The sequence below is a fragment of the Rana temporaria genome, chromosome 3, assembly GCF_905171775.1.
Source record: "Rana temporaria chromosome 3, aRanTem1.1, whole genome shotgun sequence".
NCBI lineage: Eukaryota > Metazoa > Chordata > Amphibia > Anura > Ranidae > Rana > Rana temporaria.
The window spans coordinates 374,370,244-374,389,592 of record NC_053491.1 but is presented as its reverse complement, the minus strand read 5'-3'; the positions used below and the strand labels follow the sequence as shown (position 1 = coordinate 374,389,592).

The 19,349-nt window shown below is 44.8% G+C and overlaps 1 protein-coding gene across 1 annotated transcript in view; it reads left to right on the top strand.

Annotated features, from left to right (window-relative positions):
- IPO8 (importin 8) overlaps window positions 1–19,349 on the top strand; it is a 75,776-nt gene that overhangs the window by 19,140 nt on the left and 37,287 nt on the right. Inside the window, exons 6-10 of the mRNA XM_040345551.1 lie at window positions 198–287; window positions 4,779–4,873; window positions 5,887–5,971; window positions 6,721–6,855; window positions 8,111–8,210. Coding sequence (XP_040201485.1) covers window positions 198–287; window positions 4,779–4,873; window positions 5,887–5,971; window positions 6,721–6,855; window positions 8,111–8,210 — 505 coding nt within the window. The remainder of the gene's footprint in view (window positions 1–197; window positions 288–4,778; window positions 4,874–5,886; window positions 5,972–6,720; window positions 6,856–8,110; window positions 8,211–19,349) is intronic.

Genomic DNA, 19,349 nt, shown 5'->3' with positions numbered 1-19,349 from the left:
CTGTTCATTGTGCCCTTAAAGTCCGACCTGTGGGCTACTTTTGTCCCCCTTTTTTTCTTTTATACCAAACTTTTTTATGGATGTTTTTCTTGTATTTTTATACAGGAAAATGTTCTTTGGGAACGTTGCCTACTATGCCAGTGTGTACACATTTTACATAGATGACTATTGTTTTGTTTTTTTCCTTCTCTTTGCAGTACACTCTGCCACTCCAGCTTGTTAACAATCAGACCATGACACAGTGGATGGGAATATTTAGCAGTATTGCTGATCGGGATGTTCCTCCTGTGAGTATAAAATGTAAAAATACATTTACAAAACTTAAAAGGCCTTAAGTGGAACTGAACTTAAAGCGGAGGTCCGGCTTTAAATTTTTTTTTTAAAAGTCAGCAGCTACAAACACTGTAGCTGACTTTTAATAAGCACACTTACCTGGCCAGGTTGCCCGTGATGTCGGCCCCCGAGGCCGATCTGTCGATTGTGGCTGGTCCCGGCGCCGCCATTTTCACTAGGGGGAAACATGCAGTGAAGCCTTATGGCTTCACTGTTCCTTTTCCTACTACGCATGCGCGAGTCGCATGGCTTTTTGTGAATGGGAACACCATCCTGTGTGTCCCAGAAGGCAGCGCGCCTCCATTTCCCAGGAGATTTCGTGAGGAGGAGAACACAGAATCTCACCGTGGAAGAGGCAGATTAGGACGATCTGCCTAGTAACAGCAATTTCTGGTAAGTTTAAAATGTATTTATTTATTTTTAAACCTTTTTAGCCATTTTTTTTTTTTTTTTAGGCCTCCACTTTAAAAGGTGGATGTGTTGTGTTATAGGGAACATCAAAAATGTTAATTGTGTCTAATTGGTAGCCTGAACAATGTACCTTTATCATCATAGCTGTGTATTTGCAGTGTGCGATCATCTAAGGCACTGCTAATATCCCCAGATTTGGAGTGAGATTTGGTGATTTCACTACTGTGCTGCACATTGTTCTGCTTGCTGTAGAGGAGGGTGTACCTGAGGACCTGCAGAGGAAGGATTTTCCTGCTTCAGCCCCCTCACGTTGCTGCTTGATTTTTTTATTTTATTTCCCCCTCCAGTCATCAGATCACCAGTCATTAGCAGTGGCGTCTCCAGCATTAGCAGTGGCGTCTCCAGCAATTGCTTACTTGCTCCGGTGTAACGAGTGCTCCTGATTCAGGAACCTCGTTACACCGACTGCAGCCTAAAATCTGCGCGGCATAAGGCACTTATGCCTCGCAGATTTTAGGCTGCATTCTTGTGCTTGCCGCTAGGGGGCGCTCCCATTGTGATCAGCGTGTAGTATGCAAATTGCATACTACCAACTGATTCACAAACTTGCGCGGGCCCTGCGCAAGCCAGGTACGGAGTTTCCGTACGGCAACTTTAGCGCAAGGCTGCCCCTTCTAATAGTAGGGGCAGCCAATGCTAAAGTATAGCCGCCGCTCCCGCGACGTGAAATTTGAATTTCACGTCGTTTGCGTAAGTGCTTCGTGAATGGCGCTGGACACCATTCACGTTCACTTTGAAGCAAATGACGTCCTTGCGATGTCATTTGCCGCAATGCACGTCGGGAAAGTTTCCCGACGGAGCATGCGCTGTACATTCGGCGCGGGAGCGCGCCTAATTTAAATGATTCCCGCCCCCGGCGGGATCATTTAACTTGCGCGCGCTTACGCCGGGCAAATTTGCCGGCGCAACCTCGCAGTTCACGGAGCTACTGCTCCGTGAATCGAGGGCAGCGCAAAATATTTGCGGGGGCACAAGGCAAAATCGTTGCCCTGCTCCCCCGCAAATATCGCGCAATTCTACCTGAATCTGGGCCAGTGTGTGTATGTATGTATGTATAATCTCCTGGGGCCCTTTAGTACGATCCCACAATGGGCCCTTTCACATGTTTTTCAGTGAGCTCCCTTCCTATTATACTGGGGCCCCCCAGGGTGGCAGAAAACAAGAGATATATGTCACCAGCACACCAAAAAAATATAAGGGTCCAAAGCAGTGGGAGATCTCTCAGGGTTGCAAAGGTTGTCTTGCTACCGGGCCCTGGTGTTCAGCCACTGTGGGGTTCCCCAGCTGTCCTGTCCCTGCTATTGACAGCACTGGTCTGGCGTCTGTCTCCTTGGCAGTGGCAGCAGTCTATTAGGACCTAGTGCTGGTGAGATTATGGGTGCATGCAGGGGAAGGCTGGCATTATTGGTATCATGCCTTGCTCTTTATTATGTCTGTGTGGAGACAGCTATCTCGGTAGAGGCAGGGCTTTGATTTCTCATGTCAGAGCTGCCTCCTAATGACCAATGGCGACCCTAGGGGGGGGGGGGGCAGAGGGGGCCCTGAACCCCCCCCAAAAATTACGCTGTGACCCACCATGGGGTCATTAGGAGGCAGCTCTGACCTGAGAAATCAAAGCCCTGCCTTTACCGAGATAGCTGTCTCCACACAGACATAATACAGAGCAAGGCATGATAAGTCGGTAATTGGGAAAGCTGCAGGTAGGCCGCAGACAGTACTGATAGCTCGCCATTTGTCTGTGGTTGCCTTTGTTTGGGCACAGATTCCACATTTCAGTTTTTTTTTTTTAGGGTATTCCAGCCAAATATATATTTTTAGTTTGGGATAAAATGGAAAAGTGCTAAAAATTGTCAATTGTGTTTGTGACCCGTTGGGCAAATCATCCCTCACTTCCTGTCACTGTGAACTTGGAATTTATTTATTAAAAAAATTAAAGCGGAGGAATACGTTGAGTTTGACTTTTAAAGGTTAGTTCACCTTTACAAAAAACCTGCCTATGCAGGTAAGGGATGTTTATTGATTACAACAAACTGTGCAGTTCTGACTAAAGATGAATAATGTATTTGCTATAGGTGTAGGCCAGGGGTCTCCAAACATTTTAAACAAAGGGCTGGTTTATTGTCCTTCAGACTTTAGGAGGGCCGGATTATGGCCAGCAGGAGTAAAAATTCTAGCATCAGTGGAAGTATACATCACCACATTTGGTATTGGGGGGGGGGGGGGGGAGGAGTGCTCCACTGTTGGTATCCTAAGGAAGAATAGAGCCCTCATTATTTGTGTCGGTGGGAAAAATGGTGCTCCATTTTTGGTGTCAGATGGCAAAATAGTGTATTGTATCAGTGGGAAGAATAGTGCCCCAAGGGCCGGGTAAAGGCAAGCGAAGGGCCACATCTGGCCCTCGGGCCGTAGTTTGGAGACCACTGGTGTAAGCCATTTGCATACCTTATGAAGCCTGAATGGAATACCCCCAGGACGTTGCTAAGTGAGGTCTAGTCATCACTGTTCATCTCACCACCACAAGGGTGAGCTCTTTCTCTGGTTCAAACCCCCTCACATACTCTTTCTCTCCCCTGATGCAGTAGCTCTGAGCTCAGCATTTGAGAGCTCACTCCTTTGAGCAGTGATGACTAGGCCTCACTTAACATCCTAGGAGTATTCCAGTCAGGCTTTATAAGGTATATAAATGGCCTACACCTATAACGAGGGCTTTATTCAACTTTATTTAGAGCTGCATAGTTTGTTCTTATCTATAGATGCCCCTTATCTGCATAGGCGATTTTGTGGGAAAGGTGAACTATCCCTTTAAAGCGGAAGTAAACCCATCAATTTAATAGTTTCATTTCCGGCGCATGCAGGTAATGTAATTGTCACATTGGTTGTGCTCTCAACACCGGATGAGCTCCGGCGTGTTCGCACAGTCCACGTGCAGAGCCTGTCAGGAAGTCTGCACAGCGCTGCGCTAACCACAGGCAGGGAGACCGTTCCCGATCTCTGCAGCCGAGCATTGGGAATATGTCTCCCTCCCTGTGATTAGTGCAGCGCCATGCACACTTCCTGGCGGGCTTTCCACGTGCACTGTGTGAACACGTGGAATCACTACTCTCAACCAAACTGTCAAACCAGCCGGCTGATGTCATAACTGATCAAATGTGCAGCATCATGACAGTTGAAGATTAAACAGAGGCCGAGATGGCAGCTTCCTTGGCTGAAAATAATAGGAGGGTTTACTTCCACTTTGGGGCTCTGTTCAAATCTAGGCGTTGCTATTTTATGCTTTTTTTTTTGGGGGGGGGGGGTGTGTTTGCTGAGTTTTTACAGCGCTTTTGTATAGGCGTTTTGATGTTCAAAAGGTCACCAATGTAGAAGAATTAAAACTCCTGTAATCTACCAAAAAAGAAACTCATGTACATTTTTGAGCAACGGGCATTTTGCCTTAGGCGACAGAACGCTCAGATATGAACAGGGGCCATTTAAAATGAATGGGATTTGTCTCGTTGGGCGTTTTTAGAACTGAGGCTTAGAGAAAAAAAAAGCCAAAATGATTGTTACAGCCCAAGTTTGGAAATTTCTCCTTTGCGCCTCCGAGAGTAGACAAGAGACTTCTGACTAAACGTCCCACAATAAACGGGATGTTTTGTTTTGTTATGCTCTGTTTTTACTTTTTTACTGTTTGTGTTTAAAAAATAAATACATTTTTGGATATGCTATTACATATGTTGTGATGCTCTGTACCTGGTCCTATATTCCATGTTCAGTGCAAATGTTGATGGTTGACATCTGTCTTCCATCTTTATAATGTACAAGCACTTTTTTTCTTGTCAATAAAAAATGTTTTATTTATTTATATATTATATATATATATATATATATATATATATATATATATATAAATAAAACGCCTAGATGTGAACGGAGCACAGCATGGTATCTCTTTTTAATATGTTTCTGTGCACATTTTGTGATCCTATTGATAGGAAACTCTGCAGGTGGATGAAGATGACCGTCCAGAGCTAGTCTGGTGGAAGTGCAAGAAGTGGGCCCTTCACAACATCACCCGGCTCTTTGAACGGTAAAGTCAACACATATATTATAAAGCTGTTCATGCTGAACTCTTTCGACTAGTTGCTGACCTTAGTTAGTCCGTGTATGGCACGTCCAAAAATACAAGTACCTAGGGTATACCTTGTACATACAGGCCTTCTTTTCTGCTGCTGCCAAATCCTACTGATTTGCTGGAGTTGCCAGAGAGCAGAAATTGGCTACACTGTAAACAAGGCCTGCACTTTAGACATTATAATATTATTGATACAGTGTGAGTGGAATAGTTATTCATTCTACAGATCAAGGGGGTTTCCTTTGATGTGTATTTAATGTCGGAGCAACTTACTATGTGGCTGGATAAGAATAAACATCTCTGGAGCTTGCACTTTTTAAAAGCCAGCAAGCTGTAGTGGATCCAATATGTTTTGTTTGGCAAGTTCTCACTAAGGCTGGCCGGTTTGGTAAGAGGTAGAAGTGGCCATTTTTCTTCTGCAGTTTAACATTACAGTGGTGGACCTTTTTGGTAGCCTTACAGGGCTGCATGAGATCTTTTTTGACAACATACAGCAACAGTATAGTTTTAATAAAATGGCATACATTTTATTTTTAAAAAGCTAGACTTCTCTCCCCAATGATCAGACTGCAATGATTGTAAGTTTGTAGCAAGTCACAAGCTGTGAGGCTGCAGAAGGGGCTGATCTGTGTCAGGCATTTTTGAACAGAGCCAAGAACTGCACAGGCATCAACGTTTTAGATGATTGTGTCATTTCTGAGCTGGCATCTCGGGCCAGGAAGTAGATGGTGACCAAGGATAATGCTTGAACAAAGATGGAGAGAAAATCAGATGTAGGCTTTGTCAGAAGGAGTACTGTAATATGTGTGAGAGGTAATACCTGGAAATGTTACACACATACAATACATTACGTGTGTTTGTCACACGAAGAAAAATATCATAAATTAAGTTTGCTTCAAGTCTGAATTTTTTTTTTCCTTCAGTAGGAAGATGTGCCTATCACTGATTTTTTGCTTTGTATTCTTTAGGTATGGAAGTCCTGGAAGTGTCACCAAGGAATATATAGAGTTCTCAGAATTCTTTGTGAAAACTTATGCTATGGGAGTATTGCAGGTGACTTTGTATTCTTTGTTTTACCATTAGCTGCATACATACAAAGGGGGCAATTTACTAACACCGGAGCACACAGAATCTGGTGCAGCTGTGCACGGCAGCTTCCAACTTCAGGCTGTTCAATTAAGCTTTGACAATAAGCCCAGGTTCACACTGGGTACGATTTGAGATGCGATTTCACATGTCAAATCGCCGGCATTTGCCGTCAATTGTTGACAATGGCACCGTCCTAATCGGTGCGATGCCGCATCTGCGGAGCTGCACCGATTTCAAAAAGTAGTTCCTGTACTACTTTTTGCGATTTTGGGCCGCGATTTACATTGAACCCTGCACAGATGTCTCTTAAATCGCGGCAAAACCGCAGCCGCGAAATCGCGGTAAAATCGCGATTTTTTTTTTTTACCGTGATTTTGAATTCGCAGCAGTGTGAACCTAGCCTAAAACCTGGAAGCTAAATATTACTATGCCCAGCTGCACCAAACTCTGTGTGCACCAGTTTTAGCAAATCTCCCCCAAAATGACACGCACTTCTTGCTAATTAGAAAAATGCAATTAAAGCTGAATATTTTGCTGGTTTCTCCCTCCCCCTGATCAACACGCTAATCTTATTTTAGTCCAAGTGATGTTCTTACAAGGTCTCTGCTTCTATATGCAATGCAGACATATCGTGAATTTGACCATCATGAATATTTGCTCAGTATTCCGCTTGGAAGGAATTGTCACACTACATAATTATGTTGTTTCTTCAGGTTCTGCTGAAAGTCCTGGAGCAGCACAGACAAAAGCAGTATGTGGCCCCACGGGTTTTGCAGCAGACTCTCAACTACCTGAACCTAGGAGTGTCTCATGCTGTTACATGGAAGGTTCTGAAGCCGAACATGCAGGTGAGAATACCATCATACATAGCTGGGTTGAAAGGGACATGTGTTCAAGTCTTAGCCCTAACAGTTTTATGCATTGCGTACTAGCCCATTATGTGACACTTAACTGCAAACGAAGCCTGCGCTGTCCCCTGTGCAGGCCGTGTCCATCTTCACCCCTCTTGCTTCCGGGGTCGCATACTCTGGCTTTGTGACTGGCCGAAACTGCATGACGTCACTCCCACGCATTGCGTGCAGGAGCCTTCAATCACGGCACAGAGGTTCGTTTCTTCAGAGCGCATGCGCTGATTACATCATCTGCGCACTGCAAGGGAAATATTTCCTAAACGGCACACGTTTAGCAGATATTTCCACTACTTATAGGTAAGTCTTATTCTAGGCTTACCTATTGGTAAAAGTCACTCACAAGGGTTTAGAATCACTTTAAGGGCCCATTTTCATTTTTGCATTGTGACAATGCACATTACTGCAGTGTCATTCATTTTGAATGGCACCCAACACGTTCACACCACAGGATAAAATACTGTGTGCAAGGTCACCAAAATCTCGATTGAATGTTCTTTTAAAAGGAAGTACCATCAAAGCTTGTTTGGCTTTACTTCACCTGTGGATCACAGGACTGCTGTTCAATCTGCACTCCTGTGACCCGTTTTCAGCAGACGGTGGGCTAAAGTCTGCTGATGTCACAGAGCTCGGGCAAGATCGTGACAGTGGAGTTTGGGATCCACCCACATGCCCAGACCAGCACCCGGCTCAGCCTCTCGGTAAGTGAGCAGGGGGGGTGTTTCTGAGAACTGAGCAATCGTCGGTGTTGGATCACTCTCACTCGGTTCTTAGTGTTAGAGGTGCTGTGGCAATGCTGCATCCACCTAGGTACGTATGATTATTAAATACAAAGAAAGCCTATACTTGTCTTTTAAGTATTCTGTTATGTTGACAGCTCATTTAAAGGAATGAGTTGCCTTAATGTAACGCACACTAATGTGTGACATACATGCAGTAAGCCCTTGTGATATCGCACTATAACGGGAATGGGACCTAAAAAAAGAGTCCTGTAAATGAACATCTCGTTGTTCATTTAGGTAATCTGCCTCTTGGCTACTAAATTTTTTTTCCATCCTTACTGGAGGAAAAAGATGAAATGATCAAACAAGTTTGCAGGGTAATAGCAGTGTGTCCACTTGTTAAACATAGTGCAAATGAATAATTATAAAAATTTGATATATAGACTCTGCCCCCCCCCCCCTTTGCTTCTTAGGGTATTTCCGAAGAGGTGATTTTCCCCCTGATGTGCTACAAAGATGAAGATGAGGATTTGTGGCAGGACGACCCATACGAGTACATTCGCATGAAGTTTGGCAAGTACATTTTTTTGTTTGAGGTAGAAGGAAAGGATAGGTAATAAAATAACAAATGTTCCCTCCCCTTTTCTCCACATAGCTCTGCATACATTTTATAACAAATTACAATGTAATGCCTGTTTTTAGCATTTTTTTTTTAAGGCATCTTCCAGGGCAGCATCTTCGTGATATGGCTCCTCCCCCTGCAACAGGAAACGCATCACATACCTCTGTGCCTCAGTTTTTGTCCGGACCAACAGGACATGGGATGTCTTTTATTCTCTTACAACCAGACTGACATGCTTGTTGCAGGGGCCTGCCTGTCTGGCGGCCTTCCCATGGCCTCGCTGCAGGCCAGGCTTGCCGGGGCAGGACATCACTCGTGTTGCCTCTCATCTCCTTACAAGCTTGAGTTTTTTTTCCTCCAATGGGAGGTATGCAGCTATTTCTCCAACCACAGGCTGCCTTGGCAGCCTCCTCTGGTGCTCTCCTCATAGCCACTGTACTTCAGCCTAGTCCTACCTTGCTACTCCATGATGGATGCGGGCATTGATGGCTGTAAGGTATGCCAGGGGGTGCCCGTTTTCCTCTGTCTTACATTTCCACTATGCAGGTGTTTAGTGGCACCTTTCCAGTCATTTCCTTATGAGTCCTATGTCCTTCCTTCGCAGAAAAATCTGGCCTCTGCCACTACTTGTGTCACCCGGATGTTTATGCACTAGCTCAAGCTGTTTCAGACCCACCTGGAAGCTGGCACGGTCATAGCAGATCTCTTGAAAACACTACCAACTTTAAACAAAGCCGCAGTATTTATTGCAGACTCTTCAGCCGAAGCTGTGAATAGAACAGTGCGGTCCACGGCCCTCATCAACTCCTCTCACAGAACATTATGGCTTAAAGCTTGGAATGGAGGCACATCTTCCAAGACCTAACTATGCAGGATTCCATTCTGACCTAAACTGGAATCTATACTGGACAGGTGAGCAGATCGAAAGAAAGGATCCCACCCCAAAGTAAAAACACAAAATTAATTTCCTCTGAAGGCTCAGTGAAGTAAATAGCAAAACGAGTCCAAGAAAAGGTCATCCTGCGTCAATGTATATAGGGGTTCATCCTTAGACACACAAACAATAAATGCCTACCTGTGGGGTGAGCCACGCTACGTACTCAAGACAATGGCAGACTATCAAGGAGAACAAGTTTGTCCTTGACACCATACTAGAGGGACACACAGTAGAATTGACACCATACTAGAGGGACACACAGTAGAATTCTATCCAACTTCCCAGTTGGACACTTAACATATTTCACAAATGGCAAAAAAAGTAACAGGACCACAATCGTCACTGGACGATCTCCTAGCACGAGTAATTGCATTTGTACCCCCTCCCCCAACGAGGAGGGGAGAGTGATCTATTCATACATATTTGCCAAGCGGAAACCCTTAGGCAAATTCAGACCTAACCGGTCATAGACTGATCGAAATTTGGCAGGATGCGCCTGGATTTTCAATCTGTCTATGGGAAGGCTGGTTGTACTGAAGTCGATCCATCAGTCAACTTTAATACAACCAACCTGTCAGGTTTTTTCACCTGATCACTGCCGGTGGCTAAAGCCACAGAACACAATAGCACTGCGGGAGGTATTTGAGAAATTTTCTTTCCTTCTCCCCACTGTTGAAGGAAAGAACCACGTTTTGGAATTAAGTACCACCCAAAGAAATCCTGGCATCTTCATAGGCAAAGAAATCAGGAGCTACACTAGACTAGAGCTACACTAGACTAGAGCTGCAGGGCAGCAACATGGACGAGCCTTAAAAACCTTTGCAAAATGGACTTCCTGTCCAACCAAGACCAGTTCCTGGCCAGGCTGTGGACCCCCACAAAGTATTCCTTGCCAATCCTCTGAGATGCTGCCCTGGAAGATGTCTTGAGAACAAAAAGTAGTTACCTGGTAACTAATTTTCTAGAAGTCTTCCAGGGCAGCACATATACCATGCCTACTCTCAGCAAAGTACTTCCTCAAAACTTTGGCACACCCTTAGGGGGCCCTGACTATACCTGGTATTTCTTTTGGTGCTTTTTACTTTTCTAATGCCGAGACACCAAGGTATGTAATGACTTTTTATAATGGTTGATGATGCTTACTGTTGCAGGTGGGAGGAGCCTAATCTCTCAGATGCTGCCCTTGGAAGACTTCTAGAAAATTAGTTACCAGGTACCTAACACTTTTTTTTTTTTTTTTATGGTCATGTGACTGCAAAGCTCTGGCTCCTGTGTGTAATGTGGTGGGCAGACAACAGGAATTTATCCCATAGGGCAGTAATGGGTCCACTGCTTTAGGACCTGTTGGAGGAAGAGAGAGATTCCTCTCATCAGCCTCACCACATGCAGCAGAGAATGGATGCAAAAGAAGAGACGTATATGGACAGCCACACTCCAAAAGGTCTAAAAAAGACGTGCCCTTTATTGGGTAAAAAAGAAAATGCACTACAAAAAACAGCATACAGTGGGAAATAAACAGCTGACGCGTTTCACATTGAATCTCAATGCTTAGTCATAGCTACAAAAGAATTCAAATATATATATATATATATATATATATATATATACACACACAGTGATCTAAAATCCTTGCTTGGCCCGCCCAACATGTGATTGGTTCGCGCAAATTGCTGGAATCTCAAACACATGCTGGATAGGGCAAATGACAAGACAAACATCTATGCATAGTGAAATAATGAAAAACATGTGAATGACATGACCAATATAATTAAATAACTAAGGTACAATACAATAGTGAATAATAGTATAATATAGTATACAGCAGGGGTACTGAATTAAAATTCAAGGAGGTCCGGTCGCCAAAATTTTCTTTGAGCCGAGGTCCGATTCCTCAAGTCTGTGCTATGACTCAAAAAGATTGTAGTCACTGTATGTCCATCAAAATATGAGAAAAGTACAATTTCCTTAGCATTTCAACAAACTTTATTGTCAAGTTTCAGTTACAACATTAAACATGTGGACAGTTGAAACTAGGATAGCTTTACATTTGCTCTTGTCTTTGTATAGAAAACAAACAACTATTTTTAACAAAAACAATATGGAAATAAATCAATATCTCTTTAATAAAACATAAAAAGCACCTCCATTTTTCAAGTAAAAGAAATAAGCACCTTCTAACTTAAACAACTAAAGGTGTCAATTTGAAAAAATGCACAAATTATCATTTTTTTTTTCATGCAAAAACCTCCCCTGTCTAGTGAGAAAAATGGGCTTTTGCTTGTCCTGCCAGTAGTTTGAATCTTGGCTTAAATTGAGTTACTGCCATTCTCATGCACATATGAAGGTGCTCATTGGTGAGCCTGGAACGATACTTTGTTTTAATAATGTTCATAGTGGAGAACGCTGACTCACAGCTGTACGTAGATCCAAACATGGTCAAGGTGTGTAGTGCTACCTTCGTTAGACAAGGGAAATCAGTCTCAGGAACAGTCTGTAGCCAGAAGTTAGCAGGATCAGTTCCTCCAAAGTGCTCTCTTAGTGCAACATTTGTTTGCAGGTCGATCATTTCCATCTGTAGAGATCCCTCGTGTGCCCACTTGAAGGTCTGTGTCACCTCCTTTGAAAAAACTCTGACGTCTTTAATGATGAATGGATTGTGGATAAACAGGAGGATCTGCTGTCCAAGACTGAAGCTATCAAACCTTTTACTAAAGTTTCCAATTAGTTTATTGATGAACTCAACAAAAGGAGAAACATCTCTCTTTCCTTCAATCTGTCCTTTCACCTTTGAGAAATGCAAGCACTCTCCTTGCAGATCTTCTTTGAACAAATCCAGTTTTCTCTGGAAGGAGCGGACAGCGGTCATCAAATCACAGATGGAGTTGTTCTTGCCCTGGAGCTTTAAATTTAGTTCGTTAAGGTGTGAGGTTATGTCCACTAGGAAAGCGATATTATCCAGTGTGCTCTCATCCTGTAAAAACAGTGAAAACGGTCTTGCTTTCTGACTTTTGAGTTGCACTAAGAAAGCCGCTACTTCTGTTCGAATGGACCAAAAGCGTTCCAATACATTGCCTTTACTCAGCCATCTTACATTGTTGTGAAGTAAAAGGTCATTTGCATTTGCCTCAACTTCTTTAAGAAACTCTCTTAGTAAACGATGTTGATGGGATGAGGATACCCTGAGGAAGTTGATGAGTTTCATCATTGTGTTCATGATTTCTGCAAACCGGTCTGATAGAATGGCACACAGGACAGTCTGGTGAATGATGCAGTGATAAGAAATAAGGTCAGGGTTGTCCTCTTTCAGTCGTGCCACGGCTCCTCTCTCCTTTCCTACCATGGCAGGGGCACCATCTGTGGTAACTGAGACCACTTTTTTCAGATCAATCTTCCTCTTTCTCAAAATCTCCTTAATGGCCTCATATATGTCTTGTCCTCTTGTGTGTGTCTCAAGTGGTGTTACACCCAACAGGTCCTCACAGATTTCTTTTGTTTCTCTGTGAAAAAATCTTACATACACCAAAAGCTGGGCATTATCAGTTATATCTGTGGATTCATCAATGGCTAAAGAAATGCATGCTGCACTCTGAATAGCTACCTCAAGTTGTCCCAATACATCCTCGGTTAATATTTCCGTCTTTTTTGTTGCTGTTGACGCCGACAGTGGGATCTGGTTGATTTTTCCACACAGCTCATCTTTTTGTTTACCCTCGAGTAAAGTTTCAGCAACAGCATTCAAACACTCCTTTACAAATGTACCATCGGTAAATGGCCTTTTGTGTTGTCCCAAAATCCACGCTACTTTAAGTGAACATTCATTTGCACGCTGCTGGGCGGTAAATGAATGTGAGAGGACTTTGGTGGATCTGTCATACTGAGCTTTCAGTTCCGTTATTTTACGTGCCCTCACCTCGGAATGCTGTGGATATGTTTGCGCAAACGAACTGTGTTTTGTTTCGTAGTGACGCTTCACATTGCTACTTTTTATTAATGCCACGGTTTCGCAACAAATGAGACAAATTGGTTTTAAACTTCCAATGGGAAGAATGAACATATATTGGCCTGTCCATTCATCTTTGAAGACTCTGTTTTCAGCATCTACCTTCCTTTTCTTGGCACAAGCCATGCTCTCTGGTGCCTTTTCTACGGTTTCCTCCACACACTTTGGTAATACTCTGTAAATGTAAAAGGGGTATTAGTGTTCCCCCTTACATCAATTGCCCCTATCGGAGTAATTCATTACATTGGGTGCCCCATCAGACTACCCCCAAAAATCAGTTGCCAACGTCAGAGTACTCCCTTACATCAGGTATTCTTGTCAGTACCCACTTACATCAGGTTTCTGCAATGGAAGGTCCCCTTACAGCTGGTTACTCCCATCAGTGTGCCCCCTTATATCATTTGACCCATTCTATAAGGTTCCCCCATCAGTGCCCCCTTACATAGCGTGTCCTCATCAGAGTGCCCTCTTACATTAGATGTCACCATAAGTGTCCCTCATTACATTGCCACATCAGGTGTGCCCATCAGAGTGCACTTTACATCAGGTGTACCCATCACAGCCCCCCTTTACATCAGGTGTCCCCATCACTGCCCCCCTTTACATCAGGTGTCCCCATCACTGCCCCCCTTTACATCAGGTGTCCCCATCACTGCCCCCCTTTACATCAGGTGTCCCCATCACTGCCCCCCTTTACATCAGGTGTCCCCATCACTGCCCCCCTTTACATCAGGTGTCCCCATCACACTGCCCCCCTTTACATCAGTTGTCCCCATCACAGTGCCCCTTTACATCAGGGGTCCTCATCACAGCACTAATTTACATCAGGTGTCCCCATCACAGCCCCCCTTTACATCAGGTGTCCCCATCACAGCCCCCCTTTACATCAGGTGTCCCCATCACAGTGCCCCTTTACATCAGGTGTCCCCATCACAGTGCCCCTTTACATCAGGTGTCCCCATCACAGTGCCCCTTTACATCAGGTGTCCCCGTCACAGTGCCCCTTTACATCAGGTGTCCCCATCACAGTGCCCCTTTACATCAGGTGTCCCCATCACAGTGCCCCTTTACATCAGGTGTCCCCATCACAGTGCCCCTTTACATCAGGTGTCCCCATCACAGTGCCCCTTTACATCAGGTGTCCCCATCACAGTGCCCCTTTACATCAGGTGTCCCCATCACAGTGTCCCTTTACATCAGGTGTCCCCATCACAGTGCCCCTTTACATCAGGTGTCCCCATCACAGTGCCCCTTTACATCAGGTGTCCCCATCACAGTGCCCCTTTACATCAGGTGTCCCCATCACAGTGCTCCTTTAAATCAGGGGTCCTCATCACAGCACTAATTTACATCAGGTGTCCCCATCACAGCCCCCCTTTACATTAGGTGTCCCCATCACAATGCCCCTTTACATCAGGTGTCCTCATCACAATGCCCCTTTACATCAGGTGTCCTCATCACAGTGCCCCTTTACATAAGGTGTCCCCATCACAGCGCTCCTTTACAACAAATGTCTCCATCACAGTGCCCCTTTACATCAGGTGTCCCCATCACAGTGTCCCTTTACATCAGGTGTCCCCATCACAGTGCCCCTTTACATCAGGTGTCCCCATCACAGTGCCCCTTTACATCAGGTGTCCCCATCACAGTGCCCCTTTACATCAGGTGTCCCCATCACAGTGCCCCTTTACATCAGGTGTCCCCATCACAGTGTCCCTTTACATCAGGTGTCCCCATCACAGTGCCCCTTTACATCAGGTGTCCCCATCACAGTGCCCCTTTACATCAGGTGTCCCCATCACAGTGTCCCTTTACATCAGGTGTCCCCATCACAGTGCCCCTTTACATCAGGTGTCCCCATCACAGTGCCCCTTTACATCAGGTGTCCCCATCACAGTGCCCCTTTACATCAGGTGTCCCCATCACAGTGCTCCTTTAAATCAGGGGTCCTCATCACAGCACTAATTTACATCAGGTGTCCCCATCACAGCCCCCCTTTACATTAGGTGTCCCCATCACAATGCCCCTTTACATCAGGTGTCCTCATCACAATGCCCCTTTACATCAGGTGTCCTCATCACAGTGCCCCTTTACATAAGGTGTCCCCATCACAGCGCTCCTTTACAACAAATGTCTCCATCACAGTGCCCCTTTACATCAGGTGTCCCCATCACAGTGCCCCTTTACATCAGGTGTCCCCATCACATTGCCCCTTTACATCAGGTGTTCCCATCACAGTGCCCATTAACATAAAATGTGCTCATCATTGTGCCCCTTAACATAAAATAAGGGTCACGCTGATGGGCACATGTTATGTTAAGGGGCACTCTGATGGGCACAACAAAACTTATGTTAAAGCGGAGGTTCACCCAAAAAAAAAAACTTAACATTACATTCAGCCGAGTTGTCCTAATGACAATCGGCTGTTTTTTTATCCCCGTACATACCGTATTTTCACCGTCGCTTCCGGGTATGTCTTCTGCGGGACTGGGCGTTCCTAATTCATTGACAGGCTTCCGACCGTCGCATACAGCGCGTCACGAGTTGCCGAAAGAAGCCGAACGTCGGTGCATATAGAGCCGCACCGACGTTCGGCTTCTTTCGGCAACTCGTGACGCGCTGTATGCGACGGTCGGAAGCCTGTCAATCAATTAGGAACGCCCAGTCCTGCAGAAGACATACCCGGAAGCGGCGGTGAAAATACAGCATGTACGGGGGGAAAAAAAAAGCTGCCGATTGTCATTAGGACAACTCGGCTGAATGCAATGTTAAAAATTTATTTTTGGGTGAACCCCGCTTTAAACATTCTGACATTAGCTATATGCCTCCAGCATACTGCTAACATCTGCAGTATGCTGTTTCTTTTTTTTTTTTTTACTTATCGTTATACGAGCCCTTGTTATCCGGCTCCGAGCGGGGGATTACTTCCGGGTATAGGCGTTCCTAAGCAAAGAGGAGTTGATTGACGGGCTGCTAAAGCGCGTCATGCCTTCCGAAAATACCCGAAGTTACACTCGGGTGTTTACGGCGCCTGCGCAGTCAGCTCTACACGGCAGGCGCCGTAAACGCCCGAGTGTGACTTTGTGTATTTTCGGAATGCGTGACGTGCCTTAGCAGCCGTCAATCAACTCCTCTTCGCTTAGAAAACGCCCATTCCCCGCAGGATTCCCCGCTCAGAGCTGGTAAACAAGGGCTCATATAACAATAATAAAAAAAAAAAAAAAAAAAAACAGCATACTGCAGATGTTAGCAGTATGCTGGAGCTAATGTGAAAAAGTGGATTTTTGGGTGAACCTCCGCTTTAAGGGGCACGCTGATGGGTATATTTTTAATGTGTACGCTGATGGGCATATTTTATGTTAAGACGCACTCTGATGGGCACAACAAAATGTGTCCATCAGTGTGCACATTAAAAATATACCCATCAGAGTGCCGCTTAAAGCGGTGGTTCACCCTAAAATCCACTTTCTGTCACTAGATCCAGCATACTGCTGACATCTGCAGTATGCTGGATTTTTTTTTCTTTTTTTTGTACTTATCGTTTTATCCGTATGTCTGCTCCGGCTCGAGCGGGGAATGGGCGTTCCTAAGTAAAGCGCAGTTGATTGACGGGCTTGGATAGCACGTCACACCTTCCGGAAATAGCCGACGTGACTCTCGGCTGCTTACGGCGCCTGCCGTGTAGAGCTGACTGTGCAGGCGCCGTAAATTGGCGAGAGTCACGTCGGCTATTTCCGGAAGGTGTGACGCGCTATCCAAGCCCGTCAATCAACTGCGCTTTACTTAGGAACGCCTATACCCGGAAGGATACGTCGGTCGGAGCCGGAGCAGACATACGGATAAAACGATAAGTACAAAAAAAAAAAAAAAATCCAGCATACTGCAGATGTCAGCAGTATGCTGGATCTAGTGACAGAAAGTGGATTTTAGGGTGAACCATAACATAAAAAAGTGCCCATCAGCGTACACATTAAAAATATACCCATCAGAGTGCCCCTTAACATAAAAAAAAGTGCCCATCAGCGTGACCTTTAGCAGTATTGTTGACAATAAATTATTAGCCATAGTGATTAACAATATGCCACATACCGTGAATGCAGGGGCGGATACTGCAAGTCAAATAGCCGGGAACGAGTAGCAGGGGGCGGGGCGCGCACGGGACGTCACGCCTCTAGGAGAGCCAGGAGTGGACCCGGGAACCAGGAGTAGCAGGGGGCGGGGCACGCAAGTGACGCGTGAGACAGGCGTGGCCCCTACTCGCAATGTAATCAAGCATTGGACAGCGAGCTGCAGGGGAAGGAACGTGACGTCACGCCCATTCTCGCCGCCGTAAACTTCAAGGACCTGCGGTGAGGAGCGGGGGGGCGGGCACACACTGGCAGCGTCACTGGTTGCTGGGGAAACCCGCGATCCCAGCAAACCAGCGCTGCACTTTGTAAATGTACTGGCGGTCCGGGGAGAAGTGTCACTCGGGCCGGACTCGGACCGCGGGCCGCCATTTAGTGACGGCTGGTATACAGTGTATATACACAATGTGTAATGTGAAGTATGTAAATATACTGAAAGGTGATATTGATCTAGGAAAATAATAATAATGGAATCGTGAAGAATAAAAAGTAAAATAAAATATAGAAAGGATATATATGTGTGTCCCATATATATAGGATAAATATAGGATCAGTAAATGTTTATGGTAAAAAAAAAAAAAAAATTGTATTTGAAACATAAAAATCCTTACTATAATGCCGCTTGGCATAAAAAAGACAAAGACAAGATCGCGTTAAACCAAAACGTAATATAGTGGTGTGAATAAGTGAATGTAAGTGTCTAAGATTTGTGTATCAACACAATCAGCAGAGAATGGAGCTTTGCAGATATGTGACCGCATAGAAAAAATTGTATTTACATTGTGATTTATTATAAAATGTGTGCAGGGCCATGGGGAGACAAGGGAATGGAGCTTTTAATTGTTGTTTTTTTACTTGGCCTTTTCTTCTATTTGAACTTTTTACACAGCTAACAAACCTGTTAATGTTATGTTCACAAAAACAATTATTAATATGTAGCACAGGTTTTATATACTGTTTTATATGCAGTTAGTCTATAACAGGGGTCTCAAACTGGTGGTCCTCCAGCTGTTGTGGGACTATCAATCCTTTCATGCCTCTGCCTGAGGGAGTCATGCTTGTAACTGTGAGCCTTGCAATGCCTCGTGGATCTTGTAATTTCGCAACAGCTGGCGTGCCGCCGTTTTTGGAACCCCTGGTCTATAAGGTCACCTTCACACTGCTGGATAGCTGCTGCCACCAGATTCCTGTTTCAAGGATTGGCAGATTCTTGGAATGAGTGGGTCACGTGATTAGCAGCGACCGCTCAGCCCATTTAAACTAATGGCAAACTGACATGCTGTTCCCATGTAGCCATGCAAAGAGCAGGAAGTTACGGTTTGGGACAGATGTTTGACACAGCTCACCTGTCCTTGGTGTCGAGAAGCCTGCAAAGGTGTGAAAACTTCAATTTACATGGCTGAAGGTGTGGATTTTTAAAATCAGAACAGTGAAATTTTAAACTAGTACATTCGCCATCATGTCTCTTCCACATATCGTTTTTAATATCTTTGACAACAATTCACACCTTCAGCCATGTAAATTGAAGAATTGCCAGCTGTTCAGACTTTTTCTACCAGGGATGGGATTATGTAACTAGAACTGAGTGGTTCTACAGCTTTCACACCTCCCATCCTGTTCTTGGGCAATCATCAGCAGCATTGACACATGCCTTGGTGATTGGATTAAGGCAGGGATATGCAATTAGCGGACCTCCAGCTGCTGCAAAGCTACAAGTCCCATCATGCCTCTGCCTCTGGGTGTCATGCTTGTGGCTGTCAGAGTCTTGCTATGCATGATGGGACTTGTAGTTCTGCAACAGCTGGAGGTCCGCTAATTGCATATCCCTGGATTAAGGGGTCAGTGCTACCTGTGTGGTTTTAAATGCTGGTGTATGTTCCTACCACACATTAGAACTTAAGAAATGGCTTTGATAAACTATGAAACCCCTTCAACATTACAAAACAAGTCCAGTTCAATGTAACTAACTACTGCTGGCTGTATATGTAGTTTTCATTTTCTTTGTGCACTACTCCTCATGTATGGC